Source organism: Chiloscyllium plagiosum, chromosome 34 (assembly GCF_004010195.1).
Source record: "Chiloscyllium plagiosum isolate BGI_BamShark_2017 chromosome 34, ASM401019v2, whole genome shotgun sequence".
In the NCBI taxonomy this organism is placed as follows: Eukaryota; Metazoa; Chordata; class Chondrichthyes; order Orectolobiformes; family Hemiscylliidae; genus Chiloscyllium; species Chiloscyllium plagiosum.
In genome coordinates this window covers 2,607,994-2,626,532 of record NC_057743.1, presented here as the reverse complement: position 1 = coordinate 2,626,532, position 18,539 = coordinate 2,607,994, and the positions used below count along the sequence as shown (strand labels likewise).

Below are 18,539 nucleotides of genomic sequence, written 5' to 3'. Positions count from 1 at the left end.
CCAGCCCCATTTATCTCCTATCTCTATTCCTGATGAAGGGCTTTTGCTCAAAACATTGATTTTCCTGCTCATTGGATGCTACCTGACCTGCTGTATTTTTCCAGCCCTACTCTGATTGAAACAATAGTAGACTTGCCAACCTTAAGGGTATTTAAATAGTCACTGGATAATTGAAAATGGAATAATGATTCGGGAGTTTTGATAGAGATATTCAAGGTCATGTGTTTTTGAGTAAATAAGGAGAAAATGTTTCTGATTGCAGAGGGCCCACAATTAAGGTGATCAGGCAAAAGAAATATCGGTGACTCACAAAAAAATTGTTTTTGTGCAAACATACAAAATAGGAGTCCCTCTGAACTACTTATTGCATTCGATAACATCATTCCTACTCTGTTAGTGTTTTGAAGTTCACATTTCTAACTGCCCACAATAACCTTCACTCCCTTGCCTAAGAAGAAACTCTCAATCTCTGCCTTCAGTGATTCAATGACCCCAGTTGCACCACTTTCAGAAGCAGAGTTTTCCAAAGTTTCTCAATACTCAAAACCATTTCTCTTCATTTGTCATAGTAGTGCAGCTCTTCATTTTTAAACCATACCCTTGTATTCTGTTATGACCCATAAGAGGGAAGACCCTTTCCATTGCCACCTGATCAATACTATTCGTGATCTTATGCACTTTAATTATGTCAGCCCTCATTGTTACAAACTCCAGCAGAAACAGGCCTCGCATGTACAACCTATCCTCAGAAACCAGCAATAGAGTTATTATGATCTGGTATGCATTGACTAAAAAGATGGTCAAAATATTAACACAAAAGGGATTTTGAAAATATATGAAGGACAAAGGAATAGGACCAATTATGTAGCTCAACTAACGAAACTCATCTGCAATACAACTACCATTTGTGCTGAATGATCCTATGTTTCTATTATTATAGAACAGTGAATTAGTGTTATCTTAATGTAGGGTCAGAACATTGGTGTTACATGATTCATTCTTTAGATTTTAATTAAATTTATTTGCAAACAGGATAAGTTTTTGAATCAAAAACACAAATTTCTGGAAAAACTCAGCAGGTGTAGCAGCATCTGTGGAGAGAAAGCAATGTTTTGGGTCCAGTAACCCTTCAGAACTGAAGCCAAAGCATTAACTCTGCTTTCTCTCCACAGACGCTGCCAGACCTGAGTTTTCCAGCAATATATTTTTTTGTTTCAAATTTCCAGCATTCTTTTTAATCTAAGTTTTAGAATAACTAACCAGGTAAGTTTAAATGAAAGACAGGTTTGAAGAGAGGTTAAGTGAGCTGGAGTCTCAGGCGGCCACCCTGCCCCCAGCCTTGCTTAATGTGCACCTTTTCTGCTACCTTTTGCAGCAACTTTCTGGGTTGTGGTATCATAATCGTACCCACCACCCTGACATTTTTGCAGCACAGAATCACCGCTCTCCAAAGTTTGCCACTATGATGTGCTCAGCATGTGAAAAGTCCTTTGGAAGCACAGCATCTCTGAATAAACATATGAGATCTGACCATTCAGGTAATATGTTTTTCACAGAATGATTTCTCATTTGATTGCAGTAGTGTTAGACTTCACAGAACATGAAAGCCTGACCTCATATGTGTAAACTCTGACACAGTTCGAAAGAATGTACAGAGACATGAAGGTGCATGTGCACAGATCTTGGAAGGTAACAAGACATCTACACTTTATTGAACATTCTCTCGATGTAATCCTGGACTTCATAAATAGAAGCATTGTGTACAAAAGCAAGAACACTGTGCTGAACCTTTTATTAAGCTCTGGTTAGGCTCCAACTAACATTTTACAATCTGATTTGGTCACCTTACAAAAAGTATGAATGTTCTTAAGAGAATGCTGAAAACCTTTAATAAGATAGTTGCAGAGGTGGGAGATTTTAGTCGCAAGGTTAAGTTGGAAAGGCTGTGGATGTTCTCCTTTGAGCAAAGTGGACTAAAAGAAGATTTAATAGAGGCATACATGATTATGTCAGGCTTAGATAAGCTAATGTGAGAGTCTCCATTAAAACTATCGATTCATACTCCCTCCTTTACAGGTCATGAACTGGAACTCATTGTCCATGTATGTAAAGGAAGAAGTGAAGAGTAACTTCAAAAATTAGTTTTATTGGCACTGATAGAAATAAATTTGCAAGGCCATGGGGACCGAGCAGGGATTGCTTTGCAGGAAGTGATCATGAACTCAAGCTGAATGGCCTCCTGTGTTGTAAATATTTCTATGATTCTATGTACACAGTGTTCACTTAAGGCAATGGAGGGTGTGATGATGATGAGTTAAAAAACAAGTTGGATACATCTGGTTAAGTTGCTTCAAAATACTTTGTGCTTCTGGCCAAAGTTGAATCACAAATATCAAGCTGCAGCCACAGTATCTCCCTAGTTGAATAAGACATAATCATTCTGTCAATCAGACTTACAAATGAACAGTGCCCCTTGGAATAAGAAGTGAAGGTTAACTTAGAGGTGGAGCAACATCCTTTCTAATTGTTTCCTTTGGCTTTAGCATTGAATCCAAGTAAAACTTTGTCGTTTGAAGCTGCATTTTTTACCCAGAACTAGATTTTAAAATAATTCTGGCAGAAGTGGTATTCTCTCAACTGTAATATACAGTATATTAAATTTCTTAGCGAATTTAGACTGCTTCCCGCTCTTTCAGGTTTAGCTATTTTAATCCTATTTCTGGGTCCCTTTCATTATGAAAGGAGTGTAGTTATCTCTTCCAATTGTCAGTTTGTAAACAGTCTAATTTTTTCAATTAATTCATGGGATGTTGCTGTCACTGGCTAGGCCACCATTAATTGCCCATCCCAAATTGTCCTGGAGATGGTGATGATGAGCTGCTAATGAGGGGCATGTTGTGAGAGTTGAAATATAAATTTTCTTCCATTTTGATTAATGGGCTTGTGCTTGCTGTGTAAATTGTACAGTTGTTCAGAATGTTAAACGCTAGTTTCAGAATGCCATCAAGATGAATCTTGAACCGATTGTGGTCCTGCATTAAATGTATCTCACTCTAACTTATTCAACATTTTCTGACCAATATGTTGGAAAACAGTGTAGAGTCAGTCCAGGTCAATTATTATATTTGTGTATAATTTTCTTGTTTAAAATGTGGTACATTTTTCATTGTGGTTTCCACGAATGCACTAATCAATCTATGGCTTTCCTATCATTAATGTATAATAGCAGCTCACAGACTGTTGTGACTGACATTTAATTCAAGCACCACTACCTTTCTCTGTTAATGAATTATTGCACCTTTATTCTCTCAGATATCAAGATGCTGGAGTGTGAGAACTGTAAAGACACCTTTGCCACCCAAGCCTTGTTGCACATACACACGAAGTCCAAACATTCAGGTATTTAGTGGTTACATGGGTATCATCAACTTGTTTAAATTCCAAATGCTCTCTGATTATGGATTTTCAGATGTTTGAGTGAATGTTCTGTCTGTCAAGCTGTTCGATATTTTTGCACTTTACCATCATGCCACAAGAGGGCCCCCCCCGTAATGTCCCTACCCCTGGACCGAGAGGTCTGGATTCAAGTCTCACCTACTCCAGAATTATGTCATAACATCTCTGAACAGGTTGATTAGAAAAAAGGTCAACCTATTCAGACACACACCTCTGGAACAAGTGGGACCTGAACCAGGTCCTCAGACTGAAGGATGCTACCACTTCACCGCAAGAGCTCCTCTGCAAGATTGTAGAAAGGCCTGATCACACCACATTTGCAGCTCTGTATCTCTGGGCACCACACAGATATTCCTATTGGATGTGTAGCAGGGATATTTTTGTCAACTTGTTCCCGCCTCAGGCAACTGTCTGTGTTTTAGATTCAAGTCCCATCCAGTGCAGTATGAGGGGAATGCTGCAATGTTGGATGTACTGTCTTTCAGATGCGATATTAAACTTGCTTAGATGGATGAAAAAAATCCCAAGGCATTATTTTGAAGACTAACAGTGGTTAGCACTGTGGCCTCACAGCGCCAGAGACCTGGGTTCAATTCCCACTTCAGGCAACTGTCTGTGTGGAGTTTGCACATTCTCCCCGTGTCTGCGTGGGTTTCCTCCGGGTGCTCCGGTTTCCTCCCACAGTCCAAAATTGTGCAGGTTAGGTGAATTGGACATGCTAAATTGCCCGTAGTGTTAGGTGAAGGGGTAAACGTAGGGGAATGGGTCTGAGTGGGTTGCTATTTGGAGGGTCGGTGTGGACTTGTTGGGCCGAAGGGCCTGTTTCCACACTGTAAGTAATCTAATCTAAACTTTGTATGACTTGCTGCTCTGGAGCAGGTGAGACAGGAACCCTGGTCCAGAGGTAGTGACACAAGAGTTCTCAGGATCAATTGAGCTGTTTACAGTATTGCAACTTCACAATATTTTAACCTGACATTTTCTATTTCATAAACAACTAAACTGTAACTATGTAGAGTTCAAATTATCTTTTTCTTGATCACTGAACATGTGTGTGTCCTGTGATACAACCTTAGTCTTAGGGAGAGGTTGGACAAGGCTAGGACTTGTTTCTTTAGAGCATAAGAGACTGAGGGGGGGAATCTTACAGACGTGTATAAGATCATGAGAGGCATGGATAAGGTAAATGCAGTCAGTCTTTTTCCCAGGGTTGGGGAATTGAGGACGGGAGGGCATCAGTTTAAGATTAGAAAGGTAAGAATAAAAGGGAATCTGAGGGGCAAGTTTTCTTTTTACACAGGGTGGTAAGCACATGGAAAGAGCTGCCAGTTGAGGCGGGTACATTAACAACATTTAAAAGGCATTTAGACAATACATTGATAGGAAACGATATGGCAGAAGTGGGTATTGCAGATCTGGAGATCAGAGTCAAGATTAGAGTGGTGCCGAAAAGCACAGCAAGTCAGGCAGCATCCGAGGAGCAGGAAAATCGACATTTCGGGTAAAAGCCCTTCATCAGTCTGTTTGTTACAGTCCTTGCAGGGTATTTTGTAAATAACGTTCGTTTTGCTTGTTATTGGTATAGGGTCCTTTAGGTTCATCAGTAGCTGTTTCAGTGTGTTAGTAGGTTTGTGGGCTACCACGATGCAAAGGGGTCGGTGTAGTCTGGTAGTCATCACTAATATGTCTTTGTATGGCTCGGTATTTTGGGCGTGTTGTGTCTACTTGTTTGGGTTTGCTGCTTAAGAATCAGCAGACTGTGTTTTACCAAGTACCTGTTGTTCTTGAATACGCTATGCAAGTATTTTACTTCTGCCGCTCGTAGTTCCTTGGTGCTGCTGGGTGGCCCGTTTAAATAATGACCTGATGCAGTTCTGTTTGTGGATGTTGAGATAATCGCTTCTGTAGTTAAGTGGCTGGTCTATGTGTGTTGCTTTCCTGTTGACGCTGGTCTGCATTTCTCCATTAACTGTTCATTCCACTGTGACATCTCTGAAGGGGTGTCTGTTGTTGTTCTCCTCTTGTGTGAAATTTATGCCAGTAAGGATGATGTGATGATATTGTAGGTTTCCTCTAATTTGTTCCGTTTTGTGATGACAAAGGTGTCATCATATATCAAAGACATCTTGGAGATGACTACCAGATTATTCTGACTGCTTGGCATCACAGTGATTAAACGTCTGAAGACAATCATTCCAATTCAGCAAGCAAACTTACAACCTGAACCTCATCCAGAGCTACAAATCTTCTCAAAAATTGCAACCTTAAATGCATAATTGAAACAAATAGCATGTCAAATTAGAATAAGTTACGTGGTTAAAGAGAAAGAGCAAAAACTGATAAGATGACAGCAGGTAAATAAGATTAGGTGTTCTGCTGTGTGAAAGGTCAATGCAAATACTGGGGATAAGTGGCTTTATTTCATATACAACCACAAATTAGGAGTAAGAATTGAGCATGGATGTGTCTAGCACTTGTCAGTCACCCTGCACTCTGAGTTTCTGACATTGTGAAGTCTAAGGTCAAGATAGGAGTTGTGCCTGAAGTGATACATTTGAAACTTGGCTGGTAGCTGTGGATCTGAAAATCTCGACTGAGATTCGCTTTTCTTACAGAAAACTGTTGAAATTCCACAATTCCTGAATTGACATTTGAGGTATTCCAAAAAGTTGGCTGTGGTAGATTTTTACCATGTGATAGCTCCACCTTCAGCTTCATTTGATTTACTTTTCGGACTTTGTTCAGTTGCTTTGCAACAATTAAGAGGTTTCCGGTATATCACGAAAAGTCTCGGGAGTCAGTGCAGATTCTGTCAGTCAGTGTAAACTTGCAGGTATATTTATAATAATTGCAATTACATGTTCAATGAGTGAGGAGTAATATTAGATGGCTCTGGCAGTCAATTTACACATACAGAATTTACATTCTGCAGACACCCAATTCCCACTCCCAGTGCTATTTTTGGTCCACTGCTACTTGGTGTTACTTAAAAGTGGAAAACATGTTGTGATATGTTAGTCTTTTTTTTCCCTGTTGCAAAATCATAGAATCCCTACAGTGCAGAAACAGGCAATTCGGCCCATCAAGTCTACACCAAGCATCCGAGGAGCATCCCATACACCTATCCTATCCATGCAACCCTTTAATTCCCATTGCTAATCCACCTAACCTGCATATACCTAGACACTGGGCAATTCACCTAACCTGCCCAACTTTCGATTGTGAGAGGAAACCAAAGCACCCAGAGGAAAACCATGCGGGCATGGGGCAAATGTGCAGACTCCACACAGTCAGTCACCTGAGGCTGGTATCAAACCCAGACCCCTAGAGCTGTGAGGCAGCAGTGCTAGCTGCTGAGCCACATGTTGGACTGTTTGTTTTCCTTTAGATATGGAATTATGGTTGTGTTTCTGAAAGATCTTCGTTATGAGCTGATTCGGAGCAAAACCAAATTCCCGTTTAGGGCGTAATTCAAATACGATAAATAGGCATTTCAAACATTAAGGGGTAGCCAGGCCTGCAGTGGGTGATTGAACATTTCTCATAACTGGCAATTTTCTCCATGGTTGTCTTCAAGTCAAGAATGTCTGATTCCAAAATTGTTATTCGATATGAGCTTTACATTAAAATTAAGTCTAAACAATCTATGAAGCCTAATTCCCACTAATCAATGCAGTATGTGTTCTTTGATAACAAAAATGTTTGAATATTGTACAATTCTTAACTAGGTGAGTATGCTTGTTAGAGCCTTCGTTCACAGAAAATAAACATGTTTAAAAAAAACAAAACAAAATTTCTGGAAATGTTTAGGTCAGACAGCAGAGCCAATGAAAGATAGCAGAGCTGATAGATTGGTGGCGAAGAAGGCACGAAGGAGTCTCCTTTTATTAGCTGAGGCATAGAGACCGAGATAATGCTAAAACTGTTTGAAACATTATTACCTTAGCTAGAGTATTCTGAAAGGCTGTGATCCCTGAATTACAGGAAGGGTCTGATTATAGCAAAGAGAATTCAGTGAAGATTTACGAAGTTCTTACCAACCTGAAGATTTCAGCTATGAGTGAAGATAACTCCAAAGGAGTTATTTCCTTTGGAGACTGAGGAAAGATTTAATTGAAGTGAATAAAGTAATGAATTGACACATTCTCAGAAGGACCTATTATCCTGGGCAGAGAAATCAATAGCTCGGGGCAGCACATTTAAAAGAAATTCCTGGATATGCATTTTTAATAAACTAACTGACAGGGCTGCAGACTATGCACTGGAAAATGGATTAGGCTGGAAAGCTCTTTGCCAGCTGACAGAGACACGATGGGACCAAAAGTGACTTTTTTAACACCCGCATTATATTAATTTTGTATAAGCAAGGCTGTTTGGAGAATGCAACTTTGAACGAAGTGTATACTTTGTCAATAGTATTACTCGTACAGTTAAACTCATTAGATCATGAGTTTACTAATTTTGTTTTGCAGTGTACTGTTATGTTTCACCCTTCGCTATAGTCCAGTCATGTTTCTTTTCAAATAAGTTTTTAACAAATAGGATTTAATTTCCTAAATATCTTTTCATACTGAGTTATGAACCACATTGCATCAGATTTGCAGTATGTCTGGATTTTTTTTTTTCATTAGGAATCCATCCATTTAAATGTTCGTACTGCTCATCGACATTCAGATTCCCTGGAGCATTGCATCATCATTTGAGCACAGAACACCTAACTCAGCAAACCAGCACATTTGTGTGTGGGGATTGTGCCCAACTGTTCAACTCACAACAGGACTTAGAAGAACATCAGAGGAGCAAGCATGCTGGAATCCTGTTTACTCATGTGCAGGAAGCAGCTGAAATGGTAAATATTCAGTAAGTCATTGCGACTGGCAAAATACTAATGGACGTTGAAGTGTTAAATCTATGCACATCCTAAATGGTTGCTGTTCTGTATTCTTTTTATGTGATCTACTATCTTCCTTCCTAGTGTTTTAGCAGGTGTTTGTTTCAGCTACTTTCTCCTTCTCTGGAGTATGGTTATGTCCTAATGAAATTGGTGATTATGTGGAGTTGATGGCCTTGTGGTATTATCACTGGATTGTTAATCCGGAGACCGAGTTAATGTTCTGGGGGGCCTGGGTTTGAATCCCACCATGGCACATAGTGGAATTCAAATTCAGTGAAAAATCCAAAGAGTCTAATGATGACCATGAAACTGTTGTCAGTTGTCATAAAAATCCTATGTGGTTCATTAATGTCCATCAGGGAATGAAACTGCATCTTTACCACATGTGACTCTCTGGGCAATTAGACAAAGGCAGTAAATGCTGGCCTAGCTGGTGATGCCCTCATCCTGTGAAAAAATAATTTTAAAAAAGTTCTCAGAAATCAGTTTTGTTAAAGTCTATTACATTAGCACAACGCCCATCTCCCAGTATTAGTGTGACTGGGCCAGAGTAATCCAGAGTCCCAGGCTAATGTTCTGGGAACCTTTGAATCCCACCAAGGCAGATGGTGAAATTTGAATTCAACAAACAAACAAAAACTGGAATCAAAAGCTAGCCAATTTGTGATCATGTAACTACCATTGATTATTGTAAAAATTATTCTGATTCACTAATGTCTGCCATTCTTACCTGGAGGCGAATCTAATAAATGTTTTGAGTAAAAGATAATCGAGAAAATATTGACGGTAGCTTAGCAGAATTTAGCATCCAATTGGAGTTGGAGAAACCAGCGTCAGAAACAGTTGTGCCAGATGTAAATAAGTGGATTTACAAATTAATGAGAGGAGAACTCGCCAGAGCGGAGGGGGAAGGAATTTAGCAGCAACCATATTGAAACATACAAGAGTATTAGGAAACTTGCCGGGAATCGTTGGAAAAAGGTTGTTTCCTTTTGTGGGATAGTCTAAGACTAGAGAACATAACCTGAGTAAGCAATCTTCCAACTAAGATAGAGATAAGAGGAATTTCTTCTTGCAGAGGGTAGTGAATCTATTGAATTCTTTAGCGCAGAGAGCTGTTGAGGCTGGATTGTTAAGTATATTCAGGGTTGAGATAGATTTTTAATCAGGGAATCAACGTTATGGAGAAAAGGCAGAAGACTGGAGTTGAGGATTATTAGAACCGTCTAACCTTTGAATAGTGGAGCAGGCTCAATGACCAGAATAGCCCAGAACATAGAGCAGTACAGGCCCTTCGGCCCTCGATGTTGCGCCGATGTGTGGGACCAATCCGAAGTACATCTATCCTACAATATTCTATTTTCATCCACATGTTTATCCAATGACCATTTAAGTACCCTTAACGTTGGCAAGTCTACTACTGTTCCAGGTAGTACGTTCCACGTCCCTAATACTCTCTGAGTAAAGAATCTGCCTCTGACATCTGTCCTATATCTATCACCCCTCAATTTAAAGCGAGGTCCCCTCGTAATAGCCATCTCCATTCGAGGAAAACATCTCTCACTATCCACCCTATCTAACCCTCTGATTATTTGATATGTCTCAATTAAGTCACCTCGCAACCTTCTTCTCTCTAACAAAAACAGCTTCAAGTCCCTCAGCATTTTATACAGTCATAGAGATGTACAGCATGGAAACAGACCCTTCGGTCCAACACGTCCATGCCGACCAGAAATCCCAACCCAACCTAGTCCCACCTGCCAGCGCCCGGCCCATATCCTTCCAAATCCTTCCTATTCATACACCCATCCAAATGCCTCTTAAATGTTGCAATTGTACCAGCCTCCACCACTTCCTCCTGCAGCTCATTCCATACACGTACCACCCTCTGTGTGAAAAAGTTGCCCCTTAGGTCTCTTTTATATCTTTTCCCTCTCACCCTAAACCTATGCCCTCTAGTTCTGGACTCCCCGACCCCAGAGAAAAGATTTTGCCCATTTACCCTATCGATGCCCCTCATAATTTTGTAAACATCTATAAGGTCACCCCTCAGCCTCCGACGCTCCTGGGAAAACAGCCGCAGCCTGTTCAGCCTCTCCCCATAGCTCAAATCCTCCAACTCTGGCAACATCCTTGTAAATCTTTACTGAACCCTTTCAAGTTTCACAACATCTTTCCGATAGGAAGGAGACCAGAATTGCACGCAATATTCCAACAGTGGCCTAACCAATATCCTGTGCTCAATACTCTGACCAATAAAGGAAAGCATACCAAACGATGCCTTTACTATCCTATCTACCTGCAACTCCACTTTCAAGGAGCTATGAACCTGCACTCCAAGGTCTCTTTGTTCAGCAACATTCCCTAGGACCTTACCATTAAGTATATAAGTCCTGCTAAGATTTGCTTTCCCAAAATGCAGCACCTTGCATTTATCTGAATTAAACTCCATCTGCCACTTCTCAGCCCATTGGCCCATCTGGTCAAGATCCTGTTGTAATCTGAGGTAACCCTCTTCGCTGTCTACTACACCTCCAATTTTGGTGTCATCTGCAAACTTACTAACAGTACCTCTTATGCTCGCGTCCAAATCATTTATGTTAATGTCAAAAAGTAGAGGACCCAGCACCGATCCTTGTGGCACTCCACTAGTCACAGGCCTCCAGTCTGAAAAACAACCCTCCACCACCACCTTCTACCTTTGAGCCAGTTCTATATCCAAATAGCTAGTTCTCCCTATATTCCATGCGAACTAACCTTGTTAATCAGTCTCCCATGGGGAACCTTGTCGAATGCCTTACTGAAATCCATATAAATCACATCTACCGCTCTGCCCTCATCAATCCTCTTTGTTACTTCCTCAAAAAAACTCAATCAAGTTTGAGAGTCATTATTTCCCACGCACAAAGCCATGTTGACTATCCCGAATCAGTCCTTGCCTTTCCAAATACATGTACGCCTGTCCCTCAGGATTCCCTCCAACAACTTATCTCAATCTTTTCCCTTCCTATGTCTTTGGTTCCAATGTGGACATAGACCTATTGCTGGCCCCTCTCCCACATGAGAACATTCTGCACCCTCTCTGAGACATCCTTGATCCTAACACCAGGGGAACAGCACACCATTCTGATTTTTTGCTCCTGGCCACAGAAATGTCTGTCTGTACCTCTGACTACAGAATCCCCTAACATAATTGATCTCTTGGAACCCGACCTACCCCTCATTGCATTAGAGCCAGTCTCAACACCAGAAACTTGGCTGTTCGTGCTACGTTCCCCTGAGAATCCATCACCCCCTACATTTTCCAAAACTGCATACCTGTTAGAAATGGGTATATCCACAAAAGACTCCTGCACTAGCTGCCTACCTCTCTCACCTTTCCTGGAGTTAACCCATCTATTTGACTGTATCTGAGACTTCCCCCCCCCCCCCTTCCTACAACTGCCATCCTGCACACACTGTTGCTGTTGCAAATTCCTCATTGCTTCTAACTGTCTCTCCAACCATCCATTCGATCTAATAAGATTCGCAGCCAGCAGCATTTATGGCAGGTATAATCTGCAGTAACCCTTAAACTCTTTAAATTCCCACATCTGACAAGAAGTACTTATCTGTTAAAGGCCATTTTTGCTCCTTCACAATCTACAGACCCAGAAATTAACACTATCTTATTCCTCTACAAACACTGCCCCAGGTTAAATTAATAGTTAGGGCTTATATTTTAAGTTAAATCAAGAGACATATCTCCAAAAACACAATCAAGAAAGAACCCACTCACTACTGCAGATTCTCTGATGCCACACTTAAAACAACAATTAACTTATCTGATTCAGTGCTGTGAACTTCGCCCAACAGTTCCTCCAAGATTAGTTGTGAATTTCACTGTTTGTTAATTTTCCCAGATGCACTCTGATGTCCAGCGATACATGAATTCAAACAGCAAAAGACCTTCTCTCCATACCAGGCAACATCCTAGTGAATCTCCTCTGACCCCATTCCACAGCTTCCACATTCTTCTTATAATGCAGTGACCAGAATTGTATGCAATACTCCAAATGTGGCCGTACCAGAGTTTTGTACAGCTGAAGCATGACCACGTTGCTCCGAAACTCAAGTCCTCTACCAATAAAAGCTAACGCGCCGTATGTCTCCTTAACAACCGAATCAACCTGGGTGCTGACTTTCAGGGATCTATGTACATGGATACTGAGATCTCTCTGCTCATCTACATTATCAAGAATATTACCATTAATCGAGTACTGTATATTCCTGTTGCTCCTTCCAAAGTGAATCACCTCACACTTTTCTGCATTAAACTCCATTTGCTACCTCTCAACCCAGCTCTGCAGTTTATCTATATATCTCTGCAACCTGCAACATCGTTGAGCACTATCCACAACTCCACCGGCCTTAGTGTCATCTGCAAATTTACTAACCCATCCTTCTACGCCCACATCTTGGTCATTTATAAAAATGATAAACAGCAGTGGCCCCAAAACAGATCCTTGCGCTACACCACTAGTAACTGAAATTCAGGATGAACATCTCCCATCAACCACTACCTTCTTTCAGCTGGTCAATTTCTCATCCAAACCGCTAAATTATCCTCAATCCCATGCTCCCGTATTTTGTGCAATTTAGCAGTTTGGATCAGAAATTGGCTAGCTGATAGAAGACAGAGGGTGGTGGTTGATGGGAGATAGAACATAGAACAGGCGCAGAGCAGGCCCTTCGGGCATCGATGTTGCGCCGACTTGTGAACTATTCTCATCTAGTCCCCCTACAGTATCCCATTGTCATTCATGTGCTTATCTAAGGATTGTTTAAATCTCCCTAATGTGGCTGAGTTGACTACATTGGCAAGTAGGGCATTCCATGCCCTTACCACTCTGAGTAAAAAACCTGCCTCATTGACATCTGTTTTAAAACTATCACCCCTCAATTTGTAGTTATGCCCCCTCGTACAAGCTAACGTTATCATCCTAGGAAAAAGACTTTCACTATCTACCCTATCTAATCCTCTGATCATCTTGTATGTCTCCTCCCTTAGCAAAACCCCCTTCTTCTTTCCAATGAGAACAGACCCAAGTCACTCAGCCTTTCCTCATAAGACCTTCCCTCCAGACCAGGCAACATCCTGGTAAATCTCCTCTGCACCTTTTCCAATGCTTCCATATTCTTTCTGAAATATGGGGACCAGAACTGTACACAATATTCCAAGTGTGGCCACACCAGCATTTTGTATAGTTTCAGCATGATATTGCAGCTCCGGAACTCAATCCCTCTATCAATGAAACCTAACACACCGTATACCTTCTTAACAGCACTATCAACCTGGGTGGCAACTTTCAGGGATCTATGTACATGGACTCCAAGATCCCTCTGCACATCCACACTACCAAGAATCTTTCCATTGACCCAGTACTCTGCCTTCCTATTATTCTTCCCAAAATGCATCACCTCCCATTTAGCTGCATTGAACTCCATTGCCACCTCTCAGCCCAATTCTGCAGTTTATCCAAGTCTCCCTGCAACCTGTAACATTCTTCCAAACTGTCTATTACCCCACTGACTTTAATGTCGTCTGCAAATTTACTAATCCACCGACCTATGCCTACTTCTAAGTCATTTATAAAAATGACAAACAGCAGTGATCCCAAAACGGATCCTTGTGGCACACCACTAGTAACCGAACTCCAGGCTGAATATTTTCCATCAACCACCACTTGCTGCTGCCTTTCTGAAAGCCAGTTTCCAAACCAAACTGCTAAATCATCCTCAGTCCCATGCCTCTGCATTTTCTCCTATGGCCTACCATGTGGAACCTTATCAAAGGCTTTACTGAAGCCCATGTATACCACATCAACTGCCCTACCCTCATCTACATGCTTGGTCACCTTCTCAAGATACTCAGTGAGGTTTGTGAGACATGACCGGCCCTTGACGAAACCATGTTGACTATCTGAAATCAAATTGTTGCTTGTTAGATGATAAATTTTATCTCTTATAATCCTTTCCAAAACCTTTCCTACAACAAAGTAAAGCTGGTCTATAATTACCTGGGTCATCTCTACTGTCCTTCTTGAACAAGGGCACAACATTTGCAATCCTCCAGTCCTCTGGTACTAAATCTGTAGACAATGACAACTCAAGTATCAAAGCCATAGGCTCTGCTATCTCCTCCCTAGCTTCCCAGAGAATCCTCAGATAAATCCCATCCGGCCCAGGGGACTTGTCTACTTTCACCCCTTCTAGAATTGATTACACCTGTTTGTAACTAACCTCGATCCTTTCTAGTCTAATATCTCTTACCTCAGTCTTCTCCTCTTCAATATTCTCCTTTTCCTGAATGAAAACACGAGAAATGTTTGTTTAACACCTCTCCGATCTCCACAGGGTCCACACTCAACTTCCCACTTCTGTCTTTGACTGGCCTTATTCCTACCCTTGTCATCCTTTTATTCCTCACATACCTATAGAAAGCTTTAGGGTTCTCCTTTATTCTATTTGCTAAAGACTGCTCGTGTTCTCTCTTTGCTCTTCTTAACTCTCTGTTTAGATCCTTCCTAGCTGATCTGTAACTCTCCATCGCCTCATCTGAACCATCTTGCCTCATCAACACATAAGCCTCCTCCTTCTGCTTAACAAGAGATGCAATTTCTGTAGTAAACCACAGTTCCCTTACCTTATCACTTCCTCCCTGCCTGCCTACCAAAGACACGTAATATCTGTTCCATCCTGGATTTCAGTTACTAATGGTGTACCACAAGGATCTGTTTTGGGACCACTGATGTTTGTCATTTTTATAAATGACCTGGATGAGGACATAGAAGGATGGACTCGTAAATTTGCAGATGCAGTTGAGATCGGTAGAGTTGTGAATAGTGACGAAAAATGTTATAAGTTACAGAAGGACGTAGATAAGGTGCAGAGCTGGGTTGAGAAGTGGCAAATGGAGTTTAATGAGGAATAGTGTGAAGCGATTCACTTTGGAAAGAGTAACAGGAATGCAGAGTACTGGGCTAATGGTAAGATACTTGGTAGTGTAGATGAACAGAGATATCACTGTGTCTATGCACATAGATTCATGAAAGTTGCCACCCAGGTTGATAGGGTTGCTAAGAAGGCATATGGTGTGTTAGTTTTTATTGGTAGAGGGATTGAGTTTTAGAACCAAGAGGTCATGCTGCAACTGTACAAAATTCTGGTGTATTGCATATAGTTCTGGTCACCGCATTATAGGAAGGATGTGGAAGCTTTGGAAAGGGTACGGAGGAGATTTACTAGGATGTTACCTGGTATGGAGGGAAAGTCTTACAAGGAAAGGCTGAGGGATTTTAGGCTGTTTTCATTAGAGAGAAGAAGGTTGAGAAGTGACTTAATTGAGACATATAAGATAATCAGAGGGTTAGATAGGGTGGACAGTGAAAGCCTTTTTCCTCAGATGGAATGACTAGCACGAGGGGATGTAGCTTTAAATTGAGAGGTGATAGATATAGGACAGATGTCAGAAGTAGTTAGTTAATCAGAGTAGTAGGGACGTGGAACACACTGCCTGGAACAGTAGTAGGCTCGCCAACTCTTAAAGGGTCACTGGATAGGCATATGGAAGAGAATGGAATAGTGTTGGTTACATAGGCTTCACATTGGCTTCACAGATCGGTGCAACATTTGAGGGCCAAAGGGCCTGTACTACGCTGTTATGTTCTATGCTGTAACTGGGAAAAAAGTCGGGACCAAGGGAGGCAACCTTTGTGTGAAGCCGCAGGACATTGGCAGGATGTTTAACGAATGTTTCTCTTCGACCTTCACTTTGGAAAAGGAGAATGTAGGTATGGAATTCAGGAAAAGGGTCTGTGAGGAACATGCAGTTTGACATAGGAGAAGGGGAGGTATGGGAGGCAGTGTTGGGCTTAAAACAAACAAATCCCCTGGCCAAGATGAATTGTATCACAGGCTGCTGTGGGAGGTGAGGCAGAAAATTGTAAGGGCTGCCCCACAAATATTTAATCCTTCTGTGGCCACAGGGAAAATGCCAGAGGACTGGAGGACAGCTAATATAGTTCTACTTTTTATGAGTTGTGGTAGAGATGAACCAGGAAATTACAGACTGATGAGTCTCACATCAGTGTTGGGAAACTTGGAGAAAATTCTGAAGGAACAGATTAGTACCCACTTGGAAAGGCATGGGTTAATTAGGGACCGTCAGCATGGCTTTGACAGAGGGAGGTCATGCCTAATAAATTTTTAAATGTTTTTGAAAAAGTGATCAAGTGTATGGATGTGGGAAGTTCGGTTGATATAGTCTATTGGATTTTAGCAAAGCTTTTGACAAGTTCCCACATGGGAAACTGATTGAGAAGGTTATAGCACATGGAATTGATGGAAGCTTGGCTAGATGGATCAGAGGCTGGTCTAGTAACAGGACCCAGAGGTAGAAAGCTGTTTGAGTAACCGGGAGCGGGTGTCCAGCAATGTACCACAAGGATCAATACTGGGGCCTTTATTCTTTGTTATATACATAAATGATATAAATGAAAATGTGGGCTGAATGTAAAACAAATTTGCAAACAACAGCAATATTGGCAAAGTGGTAATAGCTAAGAAAATACTTGTAGATTACAGGAAGATATAGATTGGGTTGGTCAGATGGACAGTATTTAACCCTGATAAGTGTGAGGCGATGCACTTTGGAAGAAGAAACAAGATGAGGGAGTATTTACTAAATAGCATAGAGGAACAGAGATTAGAACTTAGAATCCCTACAGTGTGTAAACAGGCCCTTCAGCCTGTAAGAGTAAACCACCCAGACCCATTCCCCTACTCTATTATCCTATATTTACCCCTGACTAATGCAACTAACCTACACATCCCTGAACACTATGTGCAATTTAGCATGGCCTTTTCACCTAACCTATACATCTTTGGATTGTGGGAGGAAATCGGAGCACCCAGAGGAAACCCACACAGATACTGGGAGAACGTGTAAACTCCACACAGACAGTCACCAGAGGTTGGGTCCCTGGCACTGTGAGGCAGTAGTGCTAACCACTGCGCTACCGTGCAGCCAATCTTGGGGTACAAAGTTTGGGAGAAGATTTGTAGCACGGGTGCTCGTTGTTGTGGTTCTGTTCGCCGAGCTGGGAATTTGTGTTGCAGATGTTTCGTCCCCTGTCTAGGTGACATCCTCAGTGCTTGGGAGCCTCCCGTGAAGCGCTTCTGTGATGTTTCCTCCGGCATTTATAGTGATTTGTATCTGCCGCTTCCGGTTGTCAGTTCCAGCTGTCCGCTGCAGTGGCCAGTATATTGGGTCCGGGTCGATGTGCTTATTGATTGAATCTGTGAATGAGTGCCATGCCTCTAGAAATTCCCTGGCTGTTCTCTGTTTGGCTTGTCCTATAATAGTAGTGTTGTCCCAGTCGAACCCATGTTGCTTGTCATCTGAGTATGTGGCTACGAAGGATAGCTGGTCATGACGTTTCGTGGCTAGTTGGTGTTCATGGATGCGGATCGTTAGTTGTCTTCCTGTTTGTCCTACGTAGTGTTTTGTGCAGTCCTTGCATGGGATTTTGTACACTACATTGGTTTTGCTCATGCTGGGTATCGGGTCCTTCGTCTTGGTGAATTGTTGTCTGAGAGTGGCTGTTGGTTTGTGTGCTGTTATGAGTCCTAGTGGTCGCAGTAGTCTGGCTGTCAGTTCAGAAATGTTTTTCATGTATGGTAGTGTGGCTAGTTCTTTGGGTTGTGGCATGTCTTTCCCTTAGGCATCTGTTGATGAAATTGCGGGGGTATCCGTTTTTGGCGAATACATTGTATAGGTGTTCTTCTTCCTCTTTTTGCAGTAGTTCTGGTGTACTGCAGCGTGTTGTGGCTCTTTTGAATAGTATCTTGATGCAACTTCTTTTGTGTGATTTGGGGTGGGTGCTTTCGTAGTTCAGGACTTGGTCTGTGTGAGTGGCTTTCCTGTATACCTTTGTGGTGAATTCATCAGGTGGTTGTGTGTTTTTAACTTTGTCCCTCACTCTGATAACTGATGAACAGCAACAAAAGCCACGAAGCATTGCGCATGCTCCATCCAACAATGGTCCCCGGCTGATTGATGTCAGGGGCGGAGCTGGAGGACCTGGCTAGGCAGTTGGTCCTCCGACCAATCAGTGAGCATGGGGCGGGACTTGGCTATACCACGTGA

At 41.8% G+C, this 18,539-nt stretch overlaps 1 protein-coding gene across 1 annotated transcript in view; it reads left to right on the top strand.

Annotated features, from left to right (window-relative positions):
* The first annotated feature begins 1,258 nt into the window (after positions 1-1,258).
* The window catches only part of LOC122540176 (zinc finger and BTB domain-containing protein 40-like), a 25,269-nt gene continuing 7,988 nt past the window's right edge, over positions 1,259-18,539 (top strand). The window contains exons 1-3 of the mRNA XM_043675511.1: positions 1,259-1,538; positions 3,313-3,399; positions 8,088-8,305. Coding sequence (XP_043531446.1) covers positions 1,274-1,538; positions 3,313-3,399; positions 8,088-8,305 — 570 coding nt within the window. The 5' untranslated portion in view covers positions 1,259-1,273. The remainder of the gene's footprint in view (positions 1,539-3,312; positions 3,400-8,087; positions 8,306-18,539) is intronic.